The 17,194-nt window shown below is 44.1% G+C and overlaps 1 protein-coding gene across 1 annotated transcript in view; it reads right to left on the reverse strand.

The window, feature by feature from the left end:
• Window positions 1–318: 318 nt before the first annotated feature.
• LOC121875147 (putative transcription factor SOX-15) overlaps window positions 319–17,194 on the reverse strand; it is a 31,002-nt gene continuing 14,126 nt past the window's right edge. Inside the window, 4 exon segments of the mRNA XM_042379563.1 lie at window positions 319–1,005; window positions 1,243–1,942; window positions 4,074–4,116; window positions 4,118–4,302. Of these exon segments, the coding sequence (XP_042235497.1) occupies window positions 1,253–1,942; window positions 4,074–4,116; window positions 4,118–4,302 (918 nt within the window). The 3' untranslated portion in view covers window positions 319–1,005; window positions 1,243–1,252.

Here is a 17,194-nt window from a genome sequence, read left to right on the forward strand (position 1 = left end):
CATTTAAATGACCTTGAGTTTGTATATAAAAAAGGTACATTATTTTATCTGTTTATTTCGTTAATGTTATTATATACCTGTAAAGTCATTAATTAACTTTCTTACTTTCTTTTGATAGTAGAAAGTTCATTACCACTGAAGCACAAAGCTTCCCCAAAAACCCATCATTTCTATATACTTTCTATTTGCTTTTATTTTCTCCCCTCTCGTCTCCTTTTACCAAAAAATGATACTTTCACTTTTTTCTCATCGTCTTCAGCATTAAGTTCCTATAAGATTTCTATAGACACAAAGTCTTGTAAAGAAATCCTATATATTATCTTTCTTCACCCAGGCAAACATTTTAAGTTCCAATAACATTTCCAGGGGCAGAAAGTCTTATAAAAGAGTCTTATATCCTCTGTTTATCCCCTCAGAGGTCCTACAGACTTTCTAATGGCACCAAACCTTTTTTGAAGGCGTCTTAGGAGTAATTTCTACTCACTTTCTTTATCCTATCAGATACAGTAGAGTTCCTGTAGGATTTCCAATAGAGAAAGTCCTGTTGCTTTCTCCATCATTGCCAACACAAAGTTCCCATACAGACGGGTAAGCTCAAAATGGAGGCTTTCTAATCTCCTTCATGAAGACTTCCTTTCTAATCACTTTCTTTTATGATGTTCACCACACAAAAATTTCCAGGAAGTTCTTTTTCTAATTCCTACTTTCTCTCACCAGCAACACGATTGGCTCCTCCCCTCAAGAGAAAGGAGCCAATCACAAGGGAGTAAACACAAGCTTGAGAGGCACAAGTAATCAACCTCCTTAAGAACAGATCAAGCTGTTCAGGGAAGGGTCCAGCCAATCAGATACCGTCAGCCCTACGTCACAGAGAGCGTCAGCCACGTCAGGAGTACACGAGAACTCAAAGTGGGATCCCGAGGCTGAGGTGGTGGTCGAGGAGGAGCAAGATTCAAGGTCCAACTCCGGGGTGAGGTCCAAGTCTACTGGAAACTCTGGAGACATCTGGTGGTGAGTAGACGAGTTAAAGGGGGTGTTAGGTTAGGTTAAGTCTCTCTCTCTCTCTCTCACTTTATCTCTCTCTATATATTTATTTCTCTTTCTTTCTCACTATATTTTTACTCTCTCTCTCTCTCTCTCTCTCTCTCTCTCTCTCTCTCTCTCTCTCTCTCTCTCTCTCTCTCTCTCTTTATCTCTCTCTATATTTTACTCTCTATTTCTCACTCTCTCTCTCTCTCTCACCTGCAGTATATCAATGGGAGAACTCCCCCAGAGAGTCGCTGGGATCCCTGGTGGGCGTGGCGTGTACGGGCTCCGGGGAGGGCGTGGGCGTGTCCAGAACCGAGCAGCAATCCAGGAGGGCGCTACTGTATCCCGAGTGGGTGGGCGTGTGGGCGTGGGCGTCATCATCTAGGAAGAAGACGGCGGACTCTGGTGACGAAGGTGAGGGACAGGCCGGGGAGGGTGGCGTCGGTGGGGTGAAGAAGCCCTTAGAGAGTCCCCCTTTAGCGCCCTTAGGTACTCCTCTTGAGCCCTTAGATGGTCCCCCCCTGTAGCCCCCGCCCCTCCTGCTGCTGGTGCTCTTCCTGCCTCTTGAGCCTCTTCCTCCTCTCTTACTGCTGGTGAGGCTGTTCTGGCGGTCACACTCTCCTCCTACTCCTCCTCCTTCTGCTCTTCCTCCTCTTCCTCTACCTCCTCTTCCTCTGCCTCCTCCTCTTCCTCTGCCTCCTCCTCCTCCTCCTCTCTTCTTCTTCTGGGTGGCCTGGGAGGGTCTAGACGGGGTGGAGACGGTGATCCTAAGTCGAGTGGAGGACAAAAGCTTGACTGCTGGGCGACGCTTACGACGGGGCGTGGTGCCAGAAGAGGACGGGGAGGGCGTGCGCGACCCTATACGACCTGACACACACGACGGCAGGAGACGCGCCTTCTTCCGCGGCCGGTACTGTGGGGGAGGGCAAAGAAAACGGTGTGTTAGGGTGTTGTGGAGGCATAGAAAATGGGGTGTAAGGTGCTCCACTCACGTCTCTCATCCCTCCACCTCCTACCCTCATCCCCTTCCCCCTTCCTCCACCCACTCCTCTCCCCCCTCCTTCCTTTACCCCTCTCTTTCACCCTCTCCCTCATCCCCCCCTCCACCTGCCTCTCTCCCTCACCATCGCTTTGCAACATTCCTCATTCCTAGACAAACCTTCCTCATCTCCCTCCCATTCCTTCCCTCCCTATCCGTGTCTCCTCTTCCCTTCCCTTCCCCTACCCTCCTCTCCAATCCCATACCTCCTCTACCCCCTACCTACTTCACCTCCCCCCTCTCCCCTTCCCCCTCCCTGTAAATCCCACACTGCACCGCGCTAGACAGGTCCCGAAGTCTCCCAAGAGAGTTATACCATTATAAATTCTTCCTTTGGATACTGACAGCCCACATTAAGGCCCGGTAGAGTCTCTGACTTATATCGACGCCATCTTGTTTACCCTTGTTGAATCCTTGTTTAAATAGAGTTAATTAGAAGCGTTAGAGGAAGAATTTGACTCGTAGGAACCTTTTGGAGCCATCTTTGTAGTTTGAGCCATATACGGCATCATATGTGGAGTTGAGGGGACATTTTTTATGGTAGGACCCTTTGAGAATCAGGGACCAGGTATGTTTATAATTAATCAAAGGTAAGGACAGGTAGACTTTAAATAGATGACATGACGCGGGGAAGCTGTTACCTGTGTGTGTGGAGAGAGAGAGAGAGAGAGAGAGATGAAGTAAAAAAAAAACAAAGTCAGGTGCAATTTCCTGTTGGTTCGTACCTTTGTTTACGAGGTATATGTCCCCCCGTCTCTTGTTCTGTCTCTTCTCATGAATATAATTTTCACTTTGGCACTATTTGTGTTGGAAGGAAATAGGAAAATTATTATTATTACATATTATTATTATTATATATATATATATTATTATATATTATTATTATTATTATTATTATTATTATTATTAATATTATTATTATTTTTACAACACACCAAACAACAACATAGGCACTAAGATGCCACAGTGTGAGGAGTGCGGCCCTTTGTGTCTCTCATTGGCAACTGTATTGTGCATTCTTAAATTTATTAACTCTTTAACTCTTCTGTCTTCAACCTATTTTTCTACTTCCATCTCTAACTCTAATCTAACCTCACCACACCTAAGAGAAGACTAGAGGTGATTTTAAGAATAATTGAGTTAAGTAAAGAAAACGGGAACAGGAGGGGGAATGTGACGTCATTGATAAACACGGGCTGAAATACATTTACCAAACCCAACACTAACATTTTACTTTTACAGAAGATTAACCACCGTCATGTTTGGTTAGTTTAGCGTTACAGTAGGTTAGGTTAAGGTGAATTAGGTTAGCTTTAGGTTATGTTAGGTTAGGTTCAGGTAAATTAGGTTAGCTTTAGGTTATGTTAGGTTAGGTTCAGGTAAATTAGGTTAGCTTTAGGTTAGGGTTAGGTTAAGGTAAATTAGGTTAGCTTTAGGTTATGTTAGGTTAGGTTAAGGTAAATTAGGTTAGCTTTAGGTTATGTTAGGTTAGGTTATAAAATCGTGTTGCTTAGGTTATGTTAGGTTAGGGTCTAGTATTAGTTAAGGTTATGTTATGTTAGGTTAGGTTAGGTTATGTAAATAGGTTGGCTTTAGGTTAAGGTATGTTAGGTTAGGTTGGTGTAAATTAGTTAGCTTATGTTATGTTATGTTAGTTAAAGGTAAATTAGGTTAGCTTTGTTATGTTAGGTTAGGTTAGGTTAAGGTAAATTAGGTTAGCTTTTAGGTTATGTTATGTTGTTAGGTTAGGTTAAGGTAAATTAGGTTAGCTTTTAGGTTGTTATGTTAGGTTAGGTTAAGGTAAATTAGGTTAGCTTTTGTAGGTTATGTTATGTTAGGTTGTATATAAATTAGGTTAGCTTTTTAGGGTTATGTTATTTTAGGTTAGGTTAAGGTGATTAATCTTCAAGTTAAACCATAAACACCATAAAACCATCACATCATAGTTTAACACACACCTAACCTAACCTAAACCTAACCAAAACCTAACCTAATCCCAACATACCTTATAATCTGGGTACTCCTGCATATGAAGAAGTCTCAGTCTCTGCTTCGTCTATATAAGGTTGACGCTCCACCGATGATAGAGTCTTCCAGCGCTTCCCGAGACGTTTGGAGATCTCAGCGTTGTGCATGTCCGGGTGTCGCTGGACTATCTTACGCCGCTCTAACTGTGACCAGACCATAAAGGCGTTCATTGGCCTCTTAATGTGGTTCACTGGGTGTTTCTTCGTCTGTAAATGGGGAAAGAGATGGTGAGGTTAGGTTAGGTTAGGGTAGGGTTACTTTAGGTTATGTTAAAGGTGAGTTTAAGTTAAATTAGGGTCATTTCAGGTTATGACAAGGTCGGGTTAAGTTAGGTTAAGAGGTTAGAGTTAGATTAGCTGGAGATTGTAATCAATGATTTTTTGACTGGACTGGAATAAGGACGTATAAACCTAACACCTCTATCTCGGTGTTGGGTAATAAATTGTTAGTTACGACCCATCGTGGGAGAACGACTGAGATGAGAAAGTCGTCATTACTCGTCCACGATAAGAACGACCTGTGTCTGTCTGTCTGTATTTAATAGAGGTCGTCTGTCTGTCTCTCTGTGTAGGTCTGTCTTTAAGGCCAGGAATGGTAAGTCTGTCTGTCTATCAAGCTGTCAGTCTGTCACAGCGTAAATAAACTCACAATAAACAAACAAACACAAAACGTGATCAAAAAACAAACTCCACAAACATACAAACAACACCAAACTATTTCTGGTCCGACAAAGGCTATGTTATCCGGTTATAGGATCTGAACCTATATCTTATAGAATTCGATCCCCTTGTATAGCGATTCCGATCCTTATATTTTTTTTCGACAGTTACAACCATTTATATTTTTTGGGGGGGAGAGGAGTAGGTTTCTGAGTCTATTGTCGATGGGATTTTGTTTTGTTTTCTATATAAATTTGTGTTGGATTTTTGTTGTTGATGTTGTAGTTATTATTATTATTATTATTATTATTATTATTATTATTATTATTATTATTATTATTATTATTATTATTATTATTATTATTATTATTATTATTATTATTATTATTATTATTATTATTATTATTATATTATTATTATATTATTATTATTATTATTATTATTATTATTATTATTATCATTATTATTATTATTATTATTATTATTATTTTTACTATTATTTCTTACTTTCAATACTTTCTATACTTTCTCTAACTCCCTCTCACTTGGCAGAAAGTAACCTCTCAACCCCCTCAGCACCACTCAACTTTCTCTCCCTCAAAGAATTTCTAACTAGAGAGGAAGATATAGACTTTCTTTTTCCTTTCTTTAACATAAAAAAAATAAATTATGGGGCATGTTGTATGTGGCTGGGGGGTCTGTGTTTGTTTGTTTATTAGAAGTTTGAGGGGTCTGTGTGTTTGTTTATGGAGTGTTTGGTGCTGTGGGTCGTGTTTGTTTATGGAGTGTTTGGTGCTGTGGGTCTGTGTGTGTTTGTTTATGGGAGTGTTTGGTGCTGTGGGTCTGTGTGTGTTTGTTTCATGAGGGTGTTTGTGTCTGTTGGTGAGGGTGGATTTGCGTGTGGACGTTTGTTAGGTTTGTGTTTTTATGGTGTGTTTGGAACAGTGTTAATGTTTGTGTGTTTGTAAAGTTGTTTGACTGTGATGTTTGCTTTGTGTCTTTCAACAGGCGGAGCAACACAACTCTCTCTCTCTTCTACTCCTCTCCTTCCTTCCTCCCCACACACAATTTCTATGAGTGCCCTCACATGCATATCTCTCCGTCATTATCGCTTTATCCTAATTTAACTTTTCTTAAGTTTTTATCTTTATTAGTATTGTGAGAAATGTGTGAATGCGTAGTGGTCTTGATAACAGATGCGTAGATGCGTATTAAGAGAGAGAGAGAGAGAGAGAGAGTTTACTCTCTAATTCAATTACTGTAGATCAACTTAATTTCTTAATAATAATAATAATAATAATACTGTGGTGGTTATGTGACAATGTTGTTCTAAAACAGACCTTCATCCCGTTTTCTGTTGGTAGGTTGTCTTATATGGGGAGACTAAATTAGTTGGGGAAAAATCGATATTCTGATTAATAGGAGGAAGCTTTTGGACAAAGGATTTGATTAGAATGAGGGAGAAGGGGAGAGGGGAGGAGGATGGTGGGTAGAGGAGAAGGAGGATGGAAGGGAGAGAGGAGGAGAGGGGAGATGGAAGGGAGAGAGAGGAGGGAGAGAAAAGGGAAGGAAGAGAGGGAGGCAGAAAGGAATGGAGGAAATGGGGAGGAAGGGAGGCAGGACACACACACACACACACACACACACACACACACACACACACACACACACACACACACACACACACACACACACACACACACACACACAATAGCAATCTAGCAACACGGTATCATTGCACACTTTATTGCAGCAGGCAGGACAGAGCCGTGTGTTGGGGTCTGTCTTCATTGATATTGAACACTTAGGTGAGTTAGTGTGGTCTAGGGGGAGGGGCGGGGGGAGTGAGGGGTGGGTAGGTGGGGAGGTGGGTAGGGAGGTAGTGTAGGTGGGCAGGTGTGGTGGGTAGGTGAGGTGGGCAGGTGGGTAGGTGAGGTGGTTAGGTGGGTAGGTGAAGTGGGTAGGTGAGGTGGGTAGGTGAGGTGGGTAGGTGAGCAAGTAGGTCGGTGAAGTGGTAGGTACACAGGTAACTTTGGCTTGAGGGTACCACCACCACCACCACCACCACCCCACCACCACCACCACCACACACCATTTACAACATATTTCACCTAAATTAATAATAAATCTCAACAGACAGACAGACAGACACCAGATATGTATTTTCTTCAGTAGGAATTTCTTCTAAAAATCATTGTCAATAATTTTAATGTTAATTGAGAGAGACAGACGGAAATGGGTCCTAAGTAATTAAAAAAAATATTTGGTGTATTTTAAATTTTGCTTTTACGATTTAGTTATTTAATTAATTTTATATATAATAATTTAATTAATTATTTATTCGAGTTCGTTTATTGAATTTATTTGTTTACTTTGTTTGGTTTCTTATGGATTTGTTTGTTTGTTTGTTTGTTTGTTTGTTTGTTTGTTTGTTAATTGGATTATTGTTTAAATTATCACGCGTTCTAACTTTTTTATTATTATTATTATTATTATTATTATTATTATTATTATTATTATTATTATTATTATTATTATTATTATTATTATTATTATTATTATTACAGTACAAAAATACATAGCAAAAATTTTGGAACAGTAATGTACAGTATAGCGTTACAGTTGATTCTAACAAACGCTATGTAGAGATAACACTACATAGCATCACCGTAGAGCAAGATAAAGGTTTTAAAATGAAGAGTTATTACAGTATAGCACAAGAGATAAAGTGTAGAGCGGTGTCCTAGTGCATGGCTTCCTTGTAGTGTCGAGGGGTGCTATGCTGGGGGAGGGAGGGTGATTAAAGCTATGCAGTGGAGCAGTGCTATGTGGAGGTGACGGCTCTCGATATTGGGTGTGTGTGTGTGTGTGTGTGTGTGTGTGTGTGTGTGTGTGTGTGTGTTGGGGAGAGAGAGATAGAGGGGTAAACGAGAGAATACATACATTCATCCATCCATACATACATACATACATACATTCATACATACATACATACATACATACATACATACATTCATACATACATACATACATACATACAAAGAGAGACAGACACGCACATAGACAGATAGCTCTACCTTTGTTTATCCAAATTGACCGTCTATCTCTGTGCCCTTCTTGTCTAGCAACCATCCCTCTCCGCCTAGCAACCCCTCACACTGTCGCTGGGTCTGCCTAGCAACGAGAGTGAGGGGACGCGAGGCCCAGGTGATGGGGAGGGCAAAAATAGAGGGGAGAGGAGAGAAAGAGAGGAGAGAAAGAGAGGAGAGAGGAGAAAGAGAGGAGAGAAAGAGAGGGAGAGAGGAGAGAAAGAGAGGGAGAGAAAGAGAGGGAGAGAGGGAGAGAAAGAGAGGAGAGAAAGAGAGGAGAGAGGAGAGAAAGAGAGAGAGAAAGAGAGGAGAGAGGAGAGAAAGAGAGGAGAGAGGAGAGAAAGAGAGAGGAGAGAGGAGAGAAAGAGAGGAGAGAGGAGAAGAGAGAGAGAGAGAAAGAGAGGGAGAGAAAGAGAGGGGAGAGAGGAGAGAAAGAGAGGAGAGAAAGAGAGGGAGAGAGGAGAGAAAGAGGGAGAGAAAGGAGGGAGAGAGGAGAAAGAGAGGGAGAGAAAGAGGAGGGAGAGGAGAGAAAGAGAGGGAGAGAAGAGAGGGAGAGAGGAGAGAAAAGAGGGAGAGAAAGAGAGGGAGAGAGGAGAAGGAGAGAGAGGGGAGAGAGAGAGAGAAAGAGAGGGAGAGAGGAGAGAGGAGAGAAAAGAGGAGGGGAGAGAGAGAGAAAGAGAGGGGAGAGAGTGAGAAAAGAGAGGGAGAGAGGGAGAGAAAGAGAGGGAGAGAGGAGAGAAAGAGAGGGAGAGAGTGAGAAAAAGAGAGGGAGAGGGGAGAGAAAGAGAGGGAGAGAGGAGAGAAAGAGAGGGAGAGAGGAGAGAGTAAGAGAAAGAGAGGGGAGAGGAGAGAAAGAGGAGAGAAAGAGAGGGTGAGAGAGAAGGAGAGAAGAGGGAGAGGAGAGAAAGAGAGGGTGAGAGAAAGAGAGAGAGAGAGGAAAGGGGATGGGAAAGAGAGAGAGGAGAAAGAGTGAGAGGTCAGAGAGGATAGGGGAGACTGGGAAGGAGAGAGGAAATAAAGGGGAAAGGACAAGGAGAGAGAGAGAGAGAGAGAGAGAGAGAGAGAGAGAGAGAGAGAGAGAGAGAGATTTTCCCTCTGGACTTGACCAACAGTCCTGCCTGGACACACAGGCCTACAGCTCTTCAATAGTACTACACTATCTCCCCCCTTGCACCCTTATCGCACCGCCTAAAACTGCTCATTTTTCGACTTGTTTTTAAATTGCGCTGTTGATGTCTGTTTGAGGTCAGGTTGTGCGTATTATTCGGCGTTAATTGCGTAGTGTTGATTGTAAAGGGTTGCTGTACCTTCCGTCAACAGAGCGCTTTAATAAACTAGAGTAAATTCTCTCTAATCTCTAATTCTCTTCTGGGACTAAAACCTTGGTTAAAACACACGTAAGGGTTTAAAAGGTTTAGGCAAATTAACTACCGAGGGCACACTAACAAATTAAACCTGGTGTGTGTGAGAGAGAGAGAGAGAGAGAGAGAGAGAGAGAGAGAGAGAGAGAGAGAGAGAGAGAGAGAGAGAGGACAGGTAATACCAACTCAAGTTTATAAAATGTTCTTTAATTTTCGTTAAAAGTATTATTGAGAGAGGTGACGTCACAAGACCCCAAAGAGCCAATAAGAACGCGGTTAAGTCACGTCATAACACACGAGTGACCAATAGTGAGATTTCATGGGGCATCTCGGCCAATTAGAAGAAACATATGTGACGTCATATCCAACCAGGGACCCATCATAGGAGATAAATATAACGTCATGTCCCACCACGGACCAATTATGGGAGATCATCATTATTATTTATTAGACAAACGCCCAATCGTAAATAATACTCGAGTATATGACGTCAGATAAACTCAGGACCAATCAAAAGAGATATACACGACGTCATATCACCCCAGAGACCAATTATAAAAGGATATGGTGACGTCATCCCTACAAGAGCCTATCATAAGGCATATACACAACGTTATACCCGACAAGGGACCAATAACAAAATTTTTATATACGACGTCATACCCCACAAGGGATCAATCATAACAGGACACCGTGACGTCATACCTCACCAGCAACCAATCACATGACAACAATGGTATGGGGATATATGAAAAGACTTTAACACAACACGTAATAAATTAACAATAATCGACACAATAAAGGGTTCATTCTAAGACAACCTGTTAGAACCAGTTTGAGCCAGTGAGAGTCATACACCCACTCCTCTCTCTCACCCTCACTTTCTCATTCTCTCTCTCTTAACCTCTCACTTTCTCTCACTCACTTAACTTCCCACTTTCCTACTCCAGCGCTCTCCCTCCCTCACCCCTCCTCACCCTCACCCCCTCTCCCTCCCTCACCCCCCCCCTCTCCTTCCCTCACCCCCACCCCTCTCCCTCTCCCTCCTCACCTCACCCCCTCCCCCTCCCTCACCCTCACCCCCCTCTCCCTCCTTCACCCCTCACCCCCTCCTCCCTCCCTCACCCTCACCCCTCTCCCTCCACTCCCTCACCTCTCCCTCCTCATCCTCACCCTCCCTCCCTCATCCCCCTCACCCCCACCCCTCCCCACCCTCCCTCACCTCCCTCTCCCCCCTCCCTCACCCCTCACCCCCCTCACCCTCTTCCTCACCCCTCACCCCCCTCTCCTCCCTCCCTCACTCTCACCCCTCTCTCCTCCCCTCACCCCTCACCCCCTCTCCCTCCCCTCACCCTCACCCCCTCCTCACCCTCACCCCCCTCCCTCCCTCACCCTCCCACCCCCTCCTCCCTCCCTCACCCCTCTCCTCCCTCCCTCACCCTCACCCCTCTCCCTCCTCACCCCCTCACCCCTCCCTCCCTCCCTCCCCTCACCCCCCTCTCCCTCCCCACCATCCCCCACCTCCCCACCACCCCACCATCTTCACTATAACACTTTCTTGCCTCGTCTAGGTTTTTAGTGGTCGGGTTTATTATATATTAAACCTCAACCACCAAGTCTCCACGGACCAGATTTACAGATTTTTAAAGCCTCAGATTTTTAAGCCTTAGAGAGTTATTATATTTTACTACAGTGTTATTTTTTACAGGATTTTTTTACACTGTAGATTTACACGATGGTTCATGTTGCTATATTTTACATTAATGAAATTTTTTTTAAACTTAATTTTCAGATTTACACGTTTTTACATTTACAGATTATTGAGGAATTTTTAACACACACACACACGCACACACACACACACACACACACACACACACACACACACACACACACATATATATAATACCTCTATAATCCTGTCTCAATATATAACATATATAATTACCTATAATTTATGAGATAATTACAGGTGTTTATATAATCTTACCTGGCCTGGCCTCTACCTGACCTTCTATAGGGCCTGATTATACTATTTAGATTATATTAAGTCCGGCCTAAAACGCAGATTATAGGTAAAGTTTAAAAGGAAATGTTGGAAGTCAGTGATAAATGAGGAATAAGTGAAATGTGAAGAGAGAGAGAGAGAGAGAGAGAGAGAGAGAGAGTCAATAAACCCCCATTTTATTTACCTATTCGCTTTTATTCCTCCCTCCTCCTTATTTTTCCCTCCTTCCCACCCCCTCTTTCCCTCCCTCCTCTCCCACCCCTCTTCTTCCTCCTTCTTCTTTCCTTCTCCCTCCCTCCTCCCCTGCCTCAGTGGAGAGGTTAATACAGACACACCACAATTATGTAGTCAGTAGCTTTCAGGAATTACCACCAATCAGAGCTGTCGTTAGGCGAGTTATCACTGGAACGCCAATCACCAGTTTCTCGTTAGTGATTCCTGGATTCTCATTGGTTTATCTTAGCAATAGTCTGGAGGTTAGTGTCGAGGAGGGAGAGAGAGAGAGAGAGAGAGAGAGAGAGAGAGAGAGAGAGAGAGAGAGTGTGTGTGTGTGTTCTGGAATCTCTCTCACTATTATACGCATATACGCTTCTACTAATAATACCTTCCTCACCTGCATCAACACCAATACGCATTTACGCCTCTCTGTCACCACACACCGGCCTCTCATCCATCACGTTGTGTAAAGGGGGAATTAAAAGCGTATCTGTCAGCGTATATGCCTATCACACACTGTTTTTCCACACAACTGAAGCTGGACCTCATATTAGGGGAGAGACAGACGGATAGAGAGACGTGACACTTGAAGTGGCTGGACATGCAACAAGGTGGGAGGGAGGAGGAGGAGGAGAGGAGGGAGGAGAGGAGGAGGAGGAGGAGGGAGGAAGAGGAGGAGGAGGAGGAGGAGAAGAGGAAGAGGAGGAGTAGGGAGGGAAGAGGAGGGAGGGAGGAGGAGGAGGAGGGAGGAGGAGGAGGAGGAGGGAGGAGGAGGAAGAGGAGGAGTAGGGAGGGAAGAGGAGGAGTAGGAGGGAAGAGGGGGAGGGAGGAGGAGGAGGAGGAGGAAGAGGAGGAGGAGGAGGGAGGAGGAGGAGGAGGAGGAGGAGGAGGAGGAGGAAGAGGAGGAAGAGGAGGAGGAAGAGGAGGAGGAGAAGGAGGAAGAGGAGAAGAGGAGGAGGAGGAAGAGGAAGACATATTCAAGCCTCATGTACAACACCTCTCTCTCTTCTCTCTCTCTCTTCATTCCCTCCCACCAAGGGCAGTGAACAATTTGAAGCTGTGTTTATTGATTTCACTGTTGGTCCTGGAGGAGGGAGGGGGGGTGAGATGGAGGGGGGTGGGAGGAGGAGGGAGGGAGGGGGAGGAGGCATAGGGATCTTCCTCCCTCCTCCCAGCGTCACTGCGTACAGGAGGAAAATTGCGTGCGTTTCATCGATTTGGTGGAAGTGCAGTGAGAGAGAGAGAGAGAGAGAGAGAGAGAGAGAGAGAGAGAGAGAGACCACTTTAACAAATTATACATCAAGTTTGTTTTGTTATTACACAAATATTTTTTTTTTATATTCAACAATTTATATTTTTTGGTTTAATTGTTTTAATTTGTTTATTTTTTACTTTGTTTATCTGTTTTTGTTTGTCGGGTCTCGCCAGTTATTTGTTCACTTTTATTTTAACTTTTATTATTATTATTATTATTATTATTATTATTATTATTATTATTATTATTATTATTATTATTATTATTATCAGTCATATGCCCCACGTTTCAAGATCAACGCACTGGGGACGCACTTCCTGACGCACCACACCAATCATTTCTCTGGCTGTTAACGCACCAGATGCGTATATTAGTGCGCCTGACGCCCTCAGGTGACGCCCTCCCTCACCACTGTAGGTAAGAGATGCCTCTGATACACCAGTAGCGTTTGTTGTTATGTAGCTGTAGAGGTGTAGAGAAGGGGTGAGAGGGAGAGAGAGAGGGAGGGAGGGTGGAGGAGAGAGAGAGGGAGGGAGGGATGGTGAGAGGGAGAGAGAGAGGAGGGAGGGAGGGAAACACGGTGAGAGGGAGAGAGAGAGGAGGGAGGGAGGGAGGGTGAGAGGGATAGAGAGAGGGAGGGAGGAGGGTGAGAGGGAGAGAGAGAGGGAGGAGGGGTGAGAGGGATAGAGAGAGGGAGGAGAGGAGGAGGAGAGAGAGAGTGGGAGGGAGGGGTGAGAGGGAGAGAGAGAGGAGGGAGGGAGGGAGTGAGAGGATATAGAGAGGGAGGGAGGGAGGGGAGAGGGAGGAGAGAGAGGGAGAGAGAGAGAGAGGGACGGTGGGTGAGAGGGAGGGAGAGAGGGAGGGAGGAGGGTGGGGGAGAGAAGGACTGAGGGAGAAGTGGAGGAGGTGGGGGTGTGGTGGGGGATGGAGGGAGGAATGGAGGTCGATGGAGGAAGGTGGAGAAAGGAGTGGAGGGGTGTGGAGGAGTGGAGGTGGATGGAGGGGTGTGGAGGAGTGGAGGTGGATGGAGGGGTGTGGAAGGAGTATGGAGGGTGGAGTGAAGAGGGTGGAGGTGTGGTAGGGGATGGAGGACGTAAATGAAGGAATGTGGAAGTGGATGGAGGGATGTGGAAGTGGATGGAGGGTGGTGGAGGAAGGTGGATGGTCGACTGGTCTGGTATATCTAAAAAAAAATCTTCTCACATTTCCCGCCACAACAGGACAAATACGAGAACCTGACTTGTACCATTTTCAAACAGTGATGGAGTTTGTAGTTAGGATGATCTCTCTCTCTCTCTCTCTCTCTCTCTCTCTCTCCACAGTAAATACAATATCAAAGAGGCTGTGTCTACCTGGTCTTCAACACACAGCAGGTAACACAAAACATGGTCCAGTGTTTCAAAGATATTCACACAAGGAGACACAAAAAATCATGTCTCCGTTTTCTTTAATTCTTCGACATAGAAAACGGAGGCTGAGCTGTTTACACTCGCGGTACAGAAAACAGGATGTGGAATTATATGTCGTCCAGATTATAAATAGTAAAAGAAATATTGCATTTGAGGATTATGTATGAGGCTAAGTGGTAATATTGTTAAGCGTTTATACCTTAAGATAGATAGATAGATGGATGGATAGATAGATAGATAGATAGATAGATAGATAGATGGATGGATAGATAGATAGATGGATGGATAGATAGATAGATAGATAGATAGATAGATAGATAGATAGAGAGAGAGAGAGAGAGAGAGAGAGAGAGAGAGAGAGAGAGAGAGAGAGAGTGCATCATCTCTCGTGATCTTCAAAATAATTCAGACTTTACGCGGGAACTCTACGATCAGCTGATACACCACAACAAACATCAGCTGATCATATAAACATAAACAAAACAGTGTAGGATTTTCTCGGTCAGGCGAATCACCACAACAAACATCAGCTGAACATCAAAACATTGGCATTTGCGCGGTAACCTCCTCCACAGTCAGCTGATTATGCAAAACAAACATCAGCTGATCGTCAAAACATGTGAGTGTGTCGCAGCTGTACGCGGCTGAGAGAATTAACCAAAACAAACTCGTAGGAACACACTCTCTCTCTCTCTCTCTCTCTCTCTCTCTCTCTCTCTCTCTCTCTCTCTCTCCCCTTTACCCCCTTCTTCCTACTTTCCTTCTACCTGTCTGTCTCTTTCTTCCTCTTCCTCTGTGCCCCCTCCCCTCTCTCCCTCCTTCCTCCCTCCTCCCTCATCCCTCTCTCTCCCTCACCCCTCTCTCCCCCTCACCGCCCCCCTCTCTCTCCCTCAACATTTCTTCCTACCGTCAGTTTTATAATCCACGATAAATGTCACTCGCCCTTGACTCCTCACTGGTCGTCCTTGAGGTGCCAGATAATAATGCACGAAGTACAAGAGGCGTAAGAACTCCAGCCTTCACCTTCACGATGTAAACAAGAGACATTTTTTAATCACCTGTGAACGCCGACGAAAAATGTATCTCTTGAGTATTTGTGATTTTTTTAATAGGGAGGAATTAGTGATTTTTTATACCTATTGGTGTGATAAGGAGACATTAAGTTTTATTTATTGATACTGGCAAGTTCTCTTTATCTACCCTTTAAAACTACCTTCATCTACCCTTTAAAACTACCTTAATCTACCCTTTAAAACTACCTTCATCTACCCTTTAAAACTACCTTCATCTACCCTTTAAAACTACCTTCATCTACCCTTAAAAACTACCTTCATCTACCCTTTAAAACTACCTTCATCTACCCTTAAAAACTACCTTCATCTACCCTTTAAAACTACCTTCATCTACCCTTTAAAACTACCTTCATCTACCCTTTAAAACTACCTTCATCTACTTAAATCCTCTAAACACACACTTTTTCCTTCTCTACTTACAAACCCACACTACTTGACGGTTACTTACAACAGTGAGTGTAGTCGCCCTAATGAGTACTAATTGGCCATAACCAGGGCAGGTAGACAGGAACAGGTGAGTTAGGGTAGGTAAGGCAAACTCATTAAGGGTAATTATCATTACATAGTTCTTCATTACACCTGGGAGAGGTTTATTGTGGGAGAGAGAGAGAGAGAGAGAGAGAGAGATAAAGATAAAGTAAATGAAAGAAAGAATGACTAAGACAGAGAGCGAAAGAAGAGAGAGACAGATTAAAGAAAGTGAAATAGAGAGAAAGAGAAATATATAGTGAATTTCTTACCTTAAAATAACTACAGAATAAAAAAAATGGGCTAGTAAATTCTCCTTGAATGACGAAAACATATAATTGACGACGAGCAGAACGTCAGAAATCAGCAGCTGAAACAAGTTCTTACCCTCCCCTCCCCGCCAGCCCCCACACTGAGCCCTACCCCCAGCCCCCACACTGAGCCCCCCGCCAGCCCCCACACTGAGCCCTACCCCCAGCCAGCCCCTACCTAGTCCCAGTCAGCGAGCCCTCACCTCCTCCCCCCCTCATGACAGGTATCTTTCAGTTTATTATTATTATTATTATTACTTGGTGAGGTTTTCAGAAGATGATGTAAGCATATGGAATAATAGGAGTTATGACGTCATCAGTCTCCAACAAAGGCCGCTCTCTGATTGGACGAGCACAGTAAAGATCTGCTTAACCAATCAGCCGGACTGAAAATAATACCAAGGGAGGGAATTTTCTTTCGTTTTTGACAAATAAATTTCCCGTCATATACTATATATATATATATAAAGTATATTAGTGGAGTGTTTATTTACATACTCATTGGTTGGCAACACTTAGTCATAAACAAAATACGGTGTTCAATGTTTTGTTGTTGTAATAGTAGTGTTTATTTACATGCTCGCTGGTTGGCAACATCTGGTCATAAACAAAAAACGTGTTTCAACATGTTGGTTCGATTTTTTTTTTCATAACTAATTCAATTTACCGTCAAATATCGCCACTGCTGCCTTTAAAAATACCAAACCAAAGCTGGCAATGTTTCGTCTAGCTTAACTCTCCGTGTGGTAAACGCCAGGCGATGTTAATTCTCGTGCTGGCGTGACTGAGTTTGAACAAGAGCAGCCAAGTGGGGAATGTTGTGATGAACGAGAGAGAGAGATGGACAAATAAGATGTCCTTCAGGCTCTCTCTCTCTCTCTCTCTCTCTCTCTCTCTCTCTCTCTCTCTCTCATCCCTCTTCAATCATTCCTCCCATCTCCATTTTTCCTTCCTTCCCGCTCTTTCCTCCCCTCTCCCTCACCCTCCCTCACTCCCCCTTCTCTCCCTCACCCCTCTCCCTTCTCCCTCTCATCACCTTCCAAGGGCACAGAATTACTAAGTTTCACGCTATAACTCGTCATCATGTGAGAGGGGAGTGGAGAGGGGTAGGGAAGAGGGTGGAGGGGAGAGGAGTGGGAAGAGGGGAAAGGGGTAGGGAAGAGGGTGGAGGGGGAGGAGGGAAGAGGGAAAGGGGTAGGGAAGAGGGTGGAGGGGGAGGAGGGAAGAGGGAAGGGTAGGGAGAAAGGAT

Source organism: Homarus americanus, unplaced genomic scaffold (assembly GCF_018991925.1).
Source record: "Homarus americanus isolate GMGI-L3 unplaced genomic scaffold, GMGI_Hamer_2.0 scaffold36970, whole genome shotgun sequence".
NCBI classification, from domain to species: Eukaryota; Metazoa; Arthropoda; class Malacostraca; order Decapoda; family Nephropidae; genus Homarus; species Homarus americanus.